The sequence below is a fragment of the Lynx rufus genome, unplaced genomic scaffold (assembly GCF_022079265.1).
Source record: "Lynx rufus isolate CCGP_SWC_20201006 ecotype Redwood Valley unplaced genomic scaffold, mLynRuf1.p SCAF_28, whole genome shotgun sequence".
Lineage (NCBI taxonomy): Eukaryota > Metazoa > Chordata > Mammalia > Carnivora > Felidae > Lynx > Lynx rufus.
In genome coordinates, this window is record NW_025814843.1 from 10711325 (window position 1) to 10725377 (window position 14053).

General features: G+C 55.0%; 1 protein-coding gene across 1 annotated transcript; it reads right to left on the reverse strand.

The window, feature by feature from the left end:
- Positions 1-177: 177 nt before the first annotated feature.
- Positions 178-4913, reverse strand: EIF5A (eukaryotic translation initiation factor 5A). Its single transcript, XM_047089859.1, has 6 exons — positions 4768-4913; positions 2686-2871; positions 1475-1579; positions 1175-1306; positions 1010-1083; positions 178-850 (listed from the first exon to the last, which is right to left on the reverse strand). The coding sequence occupies exons 2-5, from the start codon at positions 2848-2850 to the stop codon at positions 1021-1023; spliced, it is 465 nt and encodes a 154-aa protein (XP_046945815.1). The 5' UTR covers positions 2851-2871; positions 4768-4913; the 3' UTR covers positions 178-850; positions 1010-1020.
- Positions 4914-14053: the final 9140 nt, after the last annotated feature.

Consider the following 14053-nt stretch of genomic DNA (forward strand, 5'->3'; position numbering starts at 1 on the left):
GCTGCTGTTTGTGTGGCCTCACCCGGAGGCGGCCAGGGCTCTATGGAGGGGCGGGGTGGCCGGCAGATGCACAGCAAGTGAACGCTGGCCGGGAACAGATGGCCGAGTTCGGTGGGCAGGATTTCTCATCTCCCCTCCAGTCCGCAAATGCCCATTCAATTCAAAGAAGCAACTGAATTGGGGCCTTCATATTAAACTTGTAGTTTTATTCAGGTTTGATTTTAACAAATGTGTCGGGGAGAGAGCCCACAGGAAAGGGTGAAGCCCGTGGGGGCAGGGCCCTCCCAGATGCCTGAGGAGGGGGCAGGTCCCCTCCCCTCTCCTCCTCTTCCCTCCCCAGCTAAAGGGATTTGGGGAGAGACATAGGCAGGAGAGGGGGCTGGTCCCCAGTCTGTGGGGTGGTGCTTGGGGTAAAGGGCCAAGGGGAACAAGGGACCAGAGCAGGGATGAGTGGGGGAAGGGCACAAGGACCATTTGCCAGAATCCACAGCTTTCTGATTCCAGATTGAATTTAAAAAAAAAAAAAAAGAAAAAAAGAAAGAAAACAAAAACCAAACAAAACCCACTAAACCACAAGCAGCACCCGCCCCCTCTCCCCGACCAGGACTGTAGTGCGAGGGGAGAAGAGGAGGACAGTTTCGCCAAGGCCATGGGTCACTCACTCCTGGCCAAGGGAGCAGGATGAAGGGCAGGGGCTCCCCGACAGATTGAGGGGGTGTGGGGGAAACCAAAATAAAACGTCAAATAAATTGTGTAGGAGGAGTCCAGCCCGGGGCCGGGCCGGAGCTGGGCCAGGCTGGGGAAGGGGGCCTCTGCAGGCTGGAGGATCACTGCTTCCGCCACCGCCACCCTGGGGAGGAGAGACACCTGGTGAGACTGGACTGTTCTGTCCATGGTGGGGGGCGACCCTGCTGGGGCAGGAAGGGAAACCTGGAACAGGACTGAGGCAGGTTTTGTCTGGGACGCGGAGCACATGCAGGGGCTGGGGACGGGCAGCTGGCACACTCACCTGGGAGCCAGTTATTTCGCCATGGCCTTGATCGCAACTGCTGCCTCCTCTGTCATGGCAGACAGCACCGTGATCTGGGGGGGTGGGGGAGGTCAGACATGAGGTCAGAGGAAGCAGTGCGAGGAGAGGAGCTGGGCACAAGGCCGGGGGGGGGGGGGGGCATACCAGGATCTCTTCTCCGCAGTCATACTTCTGCTCAATCTCCTTGCCGAGGTCTCCCTCGGGCAGACGAAGGTCCTCTCGCACCTCCCCGCTGTCCTGGAGCAGCGATAGATACCCATCCTGGATGCCAATCAGCTGGGGGCAGAGGAGGAAGGAAGCTGCAGGTTGGCCCAGGTAGGGGGGAGGATAAAGGGTCTGAGGACAAACTGGTGGCAAACCTCTAACACCAAACCCCTTCTCCGGCCGTTCCCCTCTCTCCCGGTCAGTCTATGGCCACCGACAACCACTAACCCACCTACATACCTGGAAATCATTCCTTTTGATGTTGGGGACATCCATATTATGAGTCGACGGGCAGATATCTTCGTATTTCTTGCCAGTAAAGATGTCAATACCAACCAGGTGGACCTGTATGTGTGCATCACATGAAAGAGAAACCCGACCAAGCTCTAGGATGGAAAAGAGAAAGGCTCGAGGTGCTCCTGACTGGTGAGGGAAGTCCGACGAGGTTGTCAGGGAAAAGACCAGGGGAGCTGGAGCTAAACCAGTCAGCCCAAAGAAGCACTAAAGCCTTTAAGAAAGGGAGGCAGAAAGACTGCCCTTGACTTTGGGGTTGACAGCACAAAGAAAACAGGAGGGCAGGCTCCAAGCAGCCAGTTACCCTGAGCTACCAGAACACTGACCGACGTGCCCAGGGGACTGGGAGGACTCTACGCACAACATTTGGAAAAGCATCTGGACATCAGCATAAAAGGTGAACTCGGGAAAACAGGAAGCAACAAGAAAAGAAGAGCGCGGAGAAGAAAAGGCTTTGGGGACAGAAGACTATGCAAAGGGAATAAACGCCACAAAAGAACACAGACAAGGACGTAGACGTTGGGGGTGACCCAGGGTGAACCCCGAGCCAACAGAAGACAAACCAACCAGGGAACAAAACCACAAGAACTCCAGCAAGGGTGAGTCAGGTCGAGTTTTGGGAGGGCAGGAAAAACTGACAAGCACTAGCAACAATGTCCAGATCCAAGAGAGCGAGGTGGAGGCTCAGGAAACTCGGGGAGAGGGGCAGGCGGAGACACAGTGTGACGCTGCATCGGAGATCGGGGGCGTGGGGCAGGAGGGGATCTGGAAGCTCAAGGTACGCTGGCCCCCTCCAGGGAAAGCTGCTCTGTAGTGGGACTAGAGAAAGCCTGGGAACTAGAACCCCAGGCAAGAAAAACCACAAGTGAAAGCCAAGAAGGAAGGAGCTGCTGACCAGACCACTTGGCAAAGTTGGAGACTCACCAGTGGGGAAGAGGACCGGGCACAAGGCAATGACGGGGCACAGGAGGTAACGAAAGGCTGAAGGCCGGGGGAAGGTGGAAGGTAGCCAGGGCTGAGCACTACACAAGGAACTGGGGGGTAAAAAGAGAGCTCCGGGAATGGAGAGGGCTAGGACTGAGGGCAGCTTGCTGCCGGGAGCCCCACGGATGAGGGAAGTGTGGGGAAGGCGAGAGATGGAGAGATCCAATTCTAACCTTGGCATGGCCGTGCTTGCCAGTCTTGGAGGTAGACATCTCCACGATCTTACAGGGCCGGCCTTTGAGCACCACAAAGCCATTCTTACGTAATGCTGAGCACTGCATCGGGAAGGTGGCTGAGGCCCCTGCATCTCCTGTCTCGAAGTCCAAATCATCTGCCATCTTAAGAGGCTTCGATTCCAACTAGAGTCAAAGAGAAGCGGAGTCAGTAGAGGTGGAGGTCGACAGAGCTCTCCATCTGCCCCACTGCTCTCTGGAAACAGGCTTCAGGTTTCCCCAGCCCTCCGTTCCATCACCCGCCTAAATGAAAGTCAAAGTGCCCAGGTTAAACACGGAGTTGGGACCACAAACCCTTAAGATGGGGCGTGTGTATGAAGTGGTGGGAACACAAGCCGGACCCCTAGCCCAACTGAAAGCTAAAGGGGTGGCCCGGGAACAGAAGGCTCTGGGGAGTTAGGATGCCAAATCTCCAAGATGGGCAAACGCCTAATTCCTGGGAGGCGGGGGGAGACTCAGGTGTTACTGGCCGCTGAAACCAACCACCCCTCTTCCCCACACAGAACAGGGCTATAATTAGGTGAGCAGCCGCGAGCCAGCAAAAGGGCGGGGCTACCGTAGCGGGGAGAGGGGAGGGTGGAGACCGGAGGACAGGGCCCCACCCGTCTGTTACACCCCCCACCCGATCCACACGCGCCAGTCACTGGTACAGGAAACCACAAGGCCTCTTTGGGGGATTCCCGCCTCTCCAACAGGCCTTTTCCGACACAGCCGAGGGAGAGAAAGTAAAGCTGTTCTCTAACTTCTCCCCCTGCCAAACACCTCCATCTCGTTTCCCAAAGGGAACCCGGGAACCCGGCCTCTCCTCGAGGGCCCTCCCCCTTTTCCCAGGATGCACCGGTCCTGTCGGCTTTTCAGGCCGGGCCTGTGCGCTGAGTGGAAAGTGGAGGAGTGGGCAGCGTGAATGACAATAAAATGAAAGCAAAACGCTGGGAGTAGTGAGTAGCAGAAGTTCTGTTAGGCCGGCAGAGTTGGGGCTCTGAAAGCAGGAGCCCGCAAATCAGACACCAGGAGGAAGACCGTGACAAGGTGAAGAGCACCTATCACAGCGGGGAGCTCCTCTGCTCGGGACTTTAAGGCGCTGTCGGCGCGGCCGAAAAGAGCTGGGCTCCCGTCCAATCGCCGTCAGTCTCCCCGTCTCTCCGGCCACCCAGCACGGGAGAGCGCTGCTCGCACCTGGCCGGCCGCCTCACTTCCCAGGGGAGTCGGGGCGGGGGGGTAGCGCGCCAGGGGCCCATGGGGCGGGGGCACGCTAACATATGTCCGCAGCGGGCTCTCCGGGGAGATCAGGTGCGGGCCTCAGCCTTCGCCCCCTCCCCAAAATTCCAAGCTACCCCGGGCGCCCGCGAGGACCGACCACCTCTCTCCGCGCTGGGGGTTGCCGGCTCCCGCCCACCATGTGGCCTCCCGGGGCTTCCGGTGGCCGGGATCTGGGGGGAGGGGTCCCCGCGCTGCCATGCGGCCCCCGTCCACGTTCGGCCATGCGGCCTCCGACCCGGAGGGCAGCCTCCGGTAGGGGGGACACTTCCGGTGCCGCCGCCACCCCCTCCTCAAAGGCCGCGCCAGGCCGGAGCCACGCCGCCTCCCCTCCCCCCCTCTCCGGCCGGCCGCCAGCCCCCCCCCCACTTGCCCTCTCACCGAATAGCCCCCTCCCCCACCTCACGTGGCCGCGCGGCGCCCGGTTCTCAACGGCCCAGGTACCTTGGCCCTTCCGGGCCGATCTGGCCCCCGGCCCTCGCCCCGGCGTGGCCGCCCGGCGGCCTCTCCCGCGTGGCGGCCTCGCGGCTCGCCGTCCCCCGCCCTGCGTCGCTCCAACGTCACCCGGCCGGCCCCAACCGTCACCCCGCGCGCCAACCGGGGCGCGCTCCCGCGCCTCTCCGCACCTCGCGCCGCTCGCGGACCGAACCCTGTGCGGCGGCCGCCGCCGCTCCCCTTTGCCCCCTCCCCGACCCTCGAGCAGTTCCATCTCCGCTCCCAAGCCCCAGCCGAGGTTCCGCGCACGCGCGCCCTGCCCGCTCTCACCTCGCGCGAACGCACTGACTCGACCCGGTCCGCCCGCCGCGAGCCCAACCGCTGCCTCCGAGCCCGCTGCCGCCGCCGCCGCCGCCTCTACCGCCGCCGCCGCTGCTGCACACGGGTCTTAGTACGCAGGCGCCGACTCCCCACTGACCAACCAAGCAGCCCTGTGACAGCCGCGCAAGCGTGCTATCTATCCCCTCCGCCCTCCACCCCCGCACTGCGCAAGCGCACAGACCCTCCCCGATCTCCACCCTCCCTCCCACCTTCCCATCCAATGACGCGTACGCGTGACCCCGCCCCTCCCCAACCCAGAGCGCTTCCCACCAGTAGGCAGTGCGCAGGCGCACCCGGTTTTTTAAGCCCTTCAACCTCCTCTTCCCTTCCCGTGATAGACCACTACCCCTACCGGACGGGACTCGCGCCTGCGCAATAAGGAGCCCTGCACTCCACACCCTCCGAAGGGAACGCCTCGGCCTCAGAGCGCATGCGTGTTGGGAATCCTGACCGCCCCTTCCACCTCAGACGTCGTCTGTACGCCGGGCGTTGAAAAGACCACGCCACTGTAGCGCTGGGCTCGGCTAGGACGCATGCGTCTTGGGAACGCCCCACCTCGGCTTTAACTGGACTTAAACGACTCACACGTTTCAGAAAACTTGCATTGCGGGGTGGGCCCCTCGTCTCAAAGCCCATCCCCCCCCCCGTCCACGCATGCGCGCAAGAGCTCTTTCCGCTCACGCTTCCTAGCGCGCTAGTGTGGTCGGGTTACCGCCCATCTCAGCTTCACCTCCGGGCCTCGGGCCTGCCATAGAGTTTCGCCCGGGAGCTAGAGCGCCCGGGTCGCGGCCATCTTGTCGATTCCCTGGGTGCGGGGCCGCCGGCGCGGCTGCCGTACGGCTGAGCTCTAGGGAGCTTCGCAAGGCATTTATTTCTCCCCGATCCCGGCCCCCCGGCTGCTCCACAGCAGTTGTCTGCGAGCACCCTGGGAAGACTCTAAAGCAGACTGGCGTGTTACGGTCCGCTGACGCTCTCCAGGTCGTGGAAGGCGACCACGAAGCAGGGGACAACCCGTCTCTCGCGGTTTATTTCTCTGGCCCTCCTCCTAGGGAAGAAAGCTGCCGCTTTTCCCGCAACTCTGTGGTCTTCTTCCAGTTTCCAGGTTTCCGGCACTACCCTCGTGGCCACCTGCTTTGCTTCCGCAAACCAGGCGGGCAGCAGTCCTGTAGAGAAGACGAGCAGCCACATACCTGGGCTGGGAGTCCCCAACCCTGGATCTGGTTCTTGTTTTGTTTTAGAATCCCGTGACCTGGTAGATGCGTACCGCAAACACCGGCTTGAATTAATACGTTTATGCGGCGTGGTCCACTATCCCTCCCCGTTCCTTCCACTCAGCTTTCTGAGGTTTCCGCCTTTTCCTTTGTAAAACGCAAAACCACCACTCCCCTCCTCCCCCCGTAAGGGTCTGGGCGCATTGTTTAAAGCCCCAACCTGCTCTTCTCAAAGATGTATTTGTCCACATGATCCAACAACTCTCCTAGGTGTATGCCCCAAATCACTTAAAAAAAAAAAAAAAAAACAGCCACTTAAATCTTTGCAGGAAAATATTCACAACAGCGTTATTCACAGTAGTCAGAAGGTAGGAACAACCCAAGTATCCGTCAACAGAGGAATGGATAAAGGGGGGGGGGTGTACAATGGAATATTATTCGGTCACAAAACAGGAATGAAGTACTAATACCTGCTTCCACTAGATGAACTTCAAAAATATTATGCTAAGTAAAAGAAGTCAGACAAAAGAGGTCACATACCCTATGATTTGAATGGCAAGAACTATCCAGAATAGGTAAATCCTAGAAGCAGAAAGTAGATTGGGGGTTGCCAGGTGCTGGGGGATGAGGGGACCAGGGAGTGGGGTTAATGGGCAGGGGGTTTTATTTTGGAATGATGAAGCGTTTCAGAATTAGGTGAAGGTGGGGGTTGCACAACACCCAATGCTCTAACTGGCACTTCATTGATCTAAAAATGGTTAGTGTTGGGTCGCCTGGGTGGCTCATTCGGTTAAGCGGCCGACATCGGCTCAGGTCATGATCTCGCGGTCCGTGCGTTCAAGCCCCGCGTGGGGCTCTGTGCTGACAGCTCAGAGCCTGGAGCCTGTTTCAGGTTCTGTGTCTCCCTCTCTCTGACCCTCCCCCGTTCATGCTCTGTCTCTCTCTGTCTCAAAAATAAATAAACGTTAAAAAACAACAACAACAACAAAAAATGGTTAGTGTTATGCCATGTGAATTTCACTTCAATTACCAAAACATGTACAGGAATGTTCAAAGCAGCGTTATTCATCATAGCCCAAAAAGCAGAAACTCCTGGAGCCCATCAACTGATGAATAGATAAATAGAATATGGTGTATCCATACAACGAAATATTACACGGCAATAAAAAAGGATGGAGTACCGGGTAAATGCTACAACATGGATTAACCTTGAAACGTGTTAAATGAAAGTCGGTCACAAAAGACCACATAGTATAGAGTTCCACTTACATGACGTGTCCACAATAGGTAAATCCATGGAGACAGAAAATAGATCAGTAGACACCTAGTGTTGAGAAGTTAGAGGGAGATGGGGACCCAGAGAGGGACTGCAAAAGAGTACACGGGAGGGGCAGAGTATGGCTTTTGTGCTGAAAAAAATGTCCTAACACTGATTGGAGCTATGGTCCCATTCTTCAGATATTAAAAAACACTGAATTGTACACTTTAAATAATTGAATTGGATGATATGTGAATTATATCTCGTTATTCCTTAAAAAAAAGTGCTGTCGTCTTTGTGTGACTGTACCTCCCGTGTGTCATGTGCCAGTCTTAATTGATTCATTTCCCTGAGACATTGGTGAAGTGTCCTCACTGACCTAAGGCACAGGCTCCATGATATGACAAGGGCACTGAGTGATAACATCCTTCGCCAACTTCCATCCAAAACTCAAAAAAGGCACAGATGATCTTAAATTTGTTTTTTGGGGGCGCCTGGGTGGCTCAGTTAAGTGTCTGACTTTGGTTGTCATGATCTCACAGTTTGTGAGTTCGAGCCCTGCGTCCGGCTCTGTGCTGACAGCTCAGAGCCTGGAGCCTGCTTCGGATTCTGTGTCTCCCTCTCTCTCTGCCCCTCCCCTGCTCGTGCTCTGTCTCTGTCTCTCAGAAATAAATGTAAAAAAAAAAAAAATGAATAAAACAAATTTTGTTTTTTAAGTTTATTTTGAGAGAGATAAGACACTGTGCAGGTGGGGGGGTGGGGGTGCGCAGAGACACACACAGAGAGAGAGAGAGAGAGAGAGAGAGAGAGAGAGAGAATCCCAAGCAGGCTCTGTGCTGCCAGGGCAGAGCCCGATGCAGGGCTCAAACTTCTCAAACCATGAGATCATGACCGGAGCAGGAACCAAGAGGTAGACGCTTAACAGACTGAGCCATCTGGGCACCCAAAAGGCACAGATAACCTTGACAAAAGACGGAGTTCTACATACTCAGAGGAAGAAAAGGGCAAAATACTGTTCAGTATCGTAGGGTGATGAGGTACCTGGTACCCGGCCGAAGCAGCACAGCATTGCCTGTGTGGAGTCCCCACAGCCCAGGGCAGAGTCCTCAGCTTTGGGAGCCCTCCCAGTTTACGTGGCCAGTCAAATCACTTCTTGAGGGACACCTTTCCTGAGCTACAAGACTAAGTGGGCTGCTCATGTTATGTGCCCTCACAGCAGACATAGAGCCTGTCACATACTGGTGACATCCATTTATGTGGGCACTTGCTCTACTCATGTCTGGCTTTCTCCACTGGAATATAACCTGTGTAGGGTTGGGAACCTGTCTGGTTCGTTATTGTGTGCCCAGCAACTAGAATTGTGCCTGGCAAATACACGGTACGCTACCGATCCTAATTTACCGTTGAGGAAAGGTACCGTTGAGGAAAGGCTCTGGCTAATCAGACTCACGATAGATTGACCAAAAAGTGGGAATATCAGCTTCTCTATAAATGAACTGAAATGGGGAAGAGCAACAGAACGTCTATGTTGGCTGGTCCAACTCTCCGTTCTTTTCTATAAGGAAATCTAAGCGGAAAGACAAAATCTAGTCAAGGAACCTTGACAGTGGACAAGGGAATTAGCTACGTGTCCTCCAACGTTTGGTACCACACAGCTCTAAGAACAGAAGAACACAGTGCATCTGTCCTCATTGTGAAAAGGCCAGTCTGTCTCCCCTTCAAAAAGAATCCTGGAAAGGGAGCCCGGGTGGCTCAGTTAGACATCCAACTTTGGCTCAGGTCATGATCTCACAGATCGTGGGTTCGAGCCCTGCGTTGGGCTCTGTGTTGACAGCTCAGAGTCTAGAACCTGCTTTGCATCTGTCTGTCTGTCTCTGTCCCTCCTCAGCTCACTGTCTCTCTCAAAATAAATAAATATTTTTAAAAATCCTTTAAAAAAAAAAAAAGAATCCTGGAATAGTGATGATCTCGGATCAGAACTCCCCTGAAAATCATTGGAGAACCTCTCTGTCTTCTTTTTTTTTTTTATGATTTACATACCAAGCAACCCCCTTTAGGTCACATAGAAATTTCTCTCTTGAGAACTGATTTGACTGCACTTGATCAGATTCTATCTTAAGATGGCATTTCTTTCCCACCTTCTGTGGTTACACCCACTCACCAAGATTAAAATTCAGATATTCGGGGAGAACTCTCCAGCTACCCATCTATAGATTTTCAATGCCTTTGGATACTGTCCTGGCAATCCATCGGATTCATTATTTTCTCATTTCTTTCTCAGAGGGTAAGAGTTTAGCGTTCTGCTGAGAAAGAAGTTTGCCAAATAAGTTTGTATCTCTTCTGGTAGACTTTCCAAACCTTCTATTTTGGGATAGTTTTTGCTATGCAGAAGAGTCGCAACAGTGGTATGAAAAATACTTTAAGGAATACCAGTGAGGTTTTGTGTGGTTTTTTTTTGTTTGTTTGTTTGAAGTTTTTAAAATTTTTTTTTTCAACGTTTATTTATTTTTGGGACAGAGAGAGACAGAGCATGAACGGGGGAGGGGCAGAGAGAGAGGGAGACACAGAATCGGAAACAGGCTCCAGGCTCTGAGCCATCAGCCCAGAGCCTGACGCGGGGCTCGAACTCCCGGACCGCGAGATCGTGACCTGGCTGAAGTCGGACGCTTAACCGACTGCGCCACCCAGGCGCCCCTGTTTGAAGTTTTTAAATGCTTATTTATTTTTAATGTTTACTATTGAGAGACAGAGGCAGACGGCGAGTGGGTCTGAGGCAGACAGAGAGAGGGAGACACAGAATTTGAAGCAGGCTCCAGGCTCCGGGCTGTTAGCACAGAGCCCGACACGGGCTCTCAGACTCACAAACTGTGAGATCATGACCTGAGCCGAAGTCGGACGCTTAACCCACTGAGCCCCCCGGGCACCGCAGCAGCAGTGAGGCTTTGGAGGGAACCAACAGTGCGGTGGAGGCTGCATGTGTAGGTTTGTGAGAAGCAACTGTGCACACCTCTTCCTAACAGCACATTCAATAATGTCTTCCTGGAAGCTTGAAATTGACCACAGTGGAAGTGTTTATGGCAGATGTTGTTTTCCATCTCCCAGAGCTGGTTGGTAACATTTAGCAGCACGCACTGATGGGGAAGGAGGTTCTGACATATAGAAAGTAGTGTTAGGTCAAGCTACTCTAACACTAGCGGGGCCTGGGTGGCTCAGTGGGTTCAGCGTCTGACTTCGGCTCAGGTCGTGATCTCACACGGTTGGTGAGTTCGAGCCCGGTGTCGGGCCTGCTTCGGATTCGGTGCACCCCCCCCCGCCCCTCCCCTGCTGGTGCTCTGTCTCTCAAAATAAATAAATAAATAAATAAATAAATAAATAAATAAATAAATGTTTAAAAAATAAAGGATTCCAGGATTCTGAGAGTCTTGGGAAGCCATCAGAGCGATGGGGTGTGCAAGCCAGTCACAAGCAGACCTGGACTTGGGAAGGTGGGTAGGACTGGGGTTGAGGACAAGGCCGCTGTTTTTAGTAGCACTGACCCTCACAGACAGGAAAGGGGCTCCAGGCATATCAAGAGGAATGGTTTTACATGATAACAAAGATTCTGTCAAGTTTTCTTTATCATGAAAATACAAGTCTTTGTGGAAACATTTGGGAAAATCAGAAAAGAAAGAAAAACAAAAACATAACCCCCAGGACCCAGAGGCAGCTACTATTAATGATTAATGTTTTACCATATTTGCCTACAAACTTTTTTCTATGCTTTTTAAAAGATACATCTGAAACAAAATACTGGGGGGAAAAAAAAAGATACATCTGAGGGGGGGATCTGAGCTGGGGGGGGGCTGGGGGGGCCTTCAGGTCACGATTTCGTGGTCTGTGAGTTTCGTGGTCTGTGAGTTCCAGCCCTGCCATCAGGCTCTGGGCTGACGGCTCGGAGCCTGGAGCCTGCTTTGGATTCTGTGTTTCCCTCTCTCTCGAACCCTCCCCGCCTTGCGCTCTGTCTCCCTCTCTCTCTCTCTCTCTCTCAAAAATAAATAAACATAAAAAAAATTTTTTTTTTAAATATCTGCGTCTGTTAGGTGCCAGATACTGGAGACACAGGGGTGGTGACCTTAGCAGTATGGCCCCTTCCCCACAGCTGGGAGGGGGGAAAACAATCGATAATCAACAAAATATATAACATGTAATGAGTGTTCAGGCCACCTGTCTACCACCAGTGAGTGATGGGCTTATGAACGGCAGTTACGAGAGTCAGAGGAGCTCCTGAGAAGATACCACGGGATCTTTGTGACTTTGACCTCACCTCTTTGGAAGCTGAGAAGAAGAGAGTGGAGGTGGGGAAGACGGAGGCAGGCCTGGTTCTGGGTCCGGAGGAGAAGCCCTACCCAAAAGCCCTCCTCATCCCCCATTCTCAGAGGCCTTGCTGAACCTGGGTGCTAGAGAGAGAAGTTGGAAAATGCCGTAGACGGGGCACCAAATGCGGGGAACGTGGGGGCTGAGTGAGCGCCAGGACCGGGCCGAACCCAGCCCAGAAGCCGGTCTTTTGGCAACAGAGAAGCCAGAGCCGAGGAACGTGAGGGAAGCCGGCCCTCAGCAGGATGAGGGAGGGTCTACGAGTTCTGGGGACAGCGGATAAAGAAAGCTTAGCTGGGTACCAACGCTTCTTGGCGTCGATGGACCAGCTTCTTGGCTGGTCTAGACCCATGAAAAGAATATCTCAAGATGTGAGAGAGGAGGTGAGCGGGTGATGACATCTGTGTTCAGAGAAGAAAGGTCCAAGGGCAGACGGGGGCCTCACCTCCGACAGGGACTCGCGTGCCGAGCTCGCGTCCCAGGCGTGTTCACCGGCCCCCAACCCCGATGCCAATCCCATTCCTGGCTACCCTCTCGCCTCCTGGCCAGAGCTGGGATCTGGCTCCGCCGGGCTGACTTCGACGGCATCTCGCCTGCTTCACCACCCCCCCGTGCTCACCTCTACCCAGCACCTGTCCCACAGAGCGCGTGGCCGTCTAGCCCGCCGGACTGCGACAGGATCTGGCACGTGGCGGGTCCTGAATCCCTTCTCCCTCCCGGGCTGCCTCCTCTCCTGTTCAGGATGTGCAACCCAGCCTAGAATATGAGATTCTTGGGGCGCCTGGGGGGGGGGGCTCAGTCGCCTGACCATCCGACTCTTGATTTCGGCTCAGGGTTCGTGGGTTCGAGCTCCACATCGGGCTCTGTGCTCACGGTGCGGAACCTGCTTGGGATTCTCTCTCTCCCCCTCTCTCTCCCTCCCTCTCTTCTCTCTCTGTCAAAATAAATAAATTTTTATAAAAAAAAGAATACCGGACGGGACTCGGACAAGCAAGGGGACTCCCCCGCTTGGGGCCCAAGTCTCCTGCCCCTTTAGAGACGAGGGAGTCTCTCTTCCCACCAACCCTCGGTGCATCCAAGCAGCCAGGCCTCAGGGCTCCCCTGGCCCCCCAGCCCGAGGTGTAACGTCAGAGTTTGCTCTACCTCGGTGCCTTCCGGAGCCTGGCGCCTGGCGGCGAGGCCTACATCCCCATCAGTGGTGGCAGTCCTCTGGGACCATTCGATTCAACCAAGAGCCCAGCGAAGGGCTTTAGATCACCATTCAGGGGCCGGCTCGGTCGGTGGAGGACAAGTTCCCGCCTGGATTCGGGCCCTACCCAGCCCACCGCTTCCCTACAGGGCGCGTGCAGGCCCCCTGCACCCCCCACAGCCCGCAGTCACACCTTCCCTGCTCCTGGGTCACTCACTGTCTGGGGGCGGCTTCCTCAGCTATGACAATAGAGAGAGGAACCCTCTACCTCCTAGAGAGCTCACGTGACCCTGCCCGCGCGTGTGTGTGTGTGTGTGGGGGGGGGGGGGCAGATTCCCAGGTGGATGCCTCTGGCTGGGATTGTCCCCAGCCTGACTCGACTCTCCTCCAGCCACCCGCCCCTGCTCTCCTGGCCGGGGTCTCCAACAAGCCCCACACCAAGCCCCTGCCTGTCTGCGCCTCCCCGCGGCTGCTCAGTGGAATCAGCGTCGTCACCCACGGTGGGAGTGGGGGGAGCGAAAAACCCAGATTTCTTGATTCCTTTCCCCTCACCCCCACATCCAGCCCTCCACCAAGTCCTGCAGACCCTGTTTCCAAAACGTATCTCATACCGGCCCCCGTTCCTCCCCCCTCGCTGCCACCACTCGAATCCACACCCCCATCACCTCTGCCTCTGGCCGCTCTATGTCCCACAGGGCAGCCAGACGATGTTTTAAAAACAGATGGAGTAGCCCCCCCCCCCCCCCCGAGGGGGCTCAGTCGGCTGAGTGTCGGACTTCAGCTCAGGTCATGATCTGAGGCTTCGTGAGTTCGAGCCCCGCATCAGGCTCTGTGCTGACAGCTCAGAGCCTGGAGCCTGCTTCGGATTCTGTCTCCCTCTCTTTGCCCCTTCCCCGCTCACCTTCTGTGTCTTTCTCTCTCTCTCAAAAATAAATAAACACAAGCAAACAATAAATAAAATCTTTAAAAAATAAATTTTTTAATTAAAAAAATTTAACGTTTGTTCATTTTTGAGAGAGAGAGAGAGAGAGAGAGAGATCATAAGCAGGGGAGAGGCACGAAGAGAGGGAGACAGAGATTCCCAAGCAGGCACCACGCTGTTAGCGCAGAGCCTGACGGGGGGGGGGGGGGGCTCGAACTCACGAATGGGGAGATCATGACCCGAGCCGAAATCGAGAGTCAGATGCTTAACCGACTAAGCCACCCAGGTGCCCCTATTCAAAA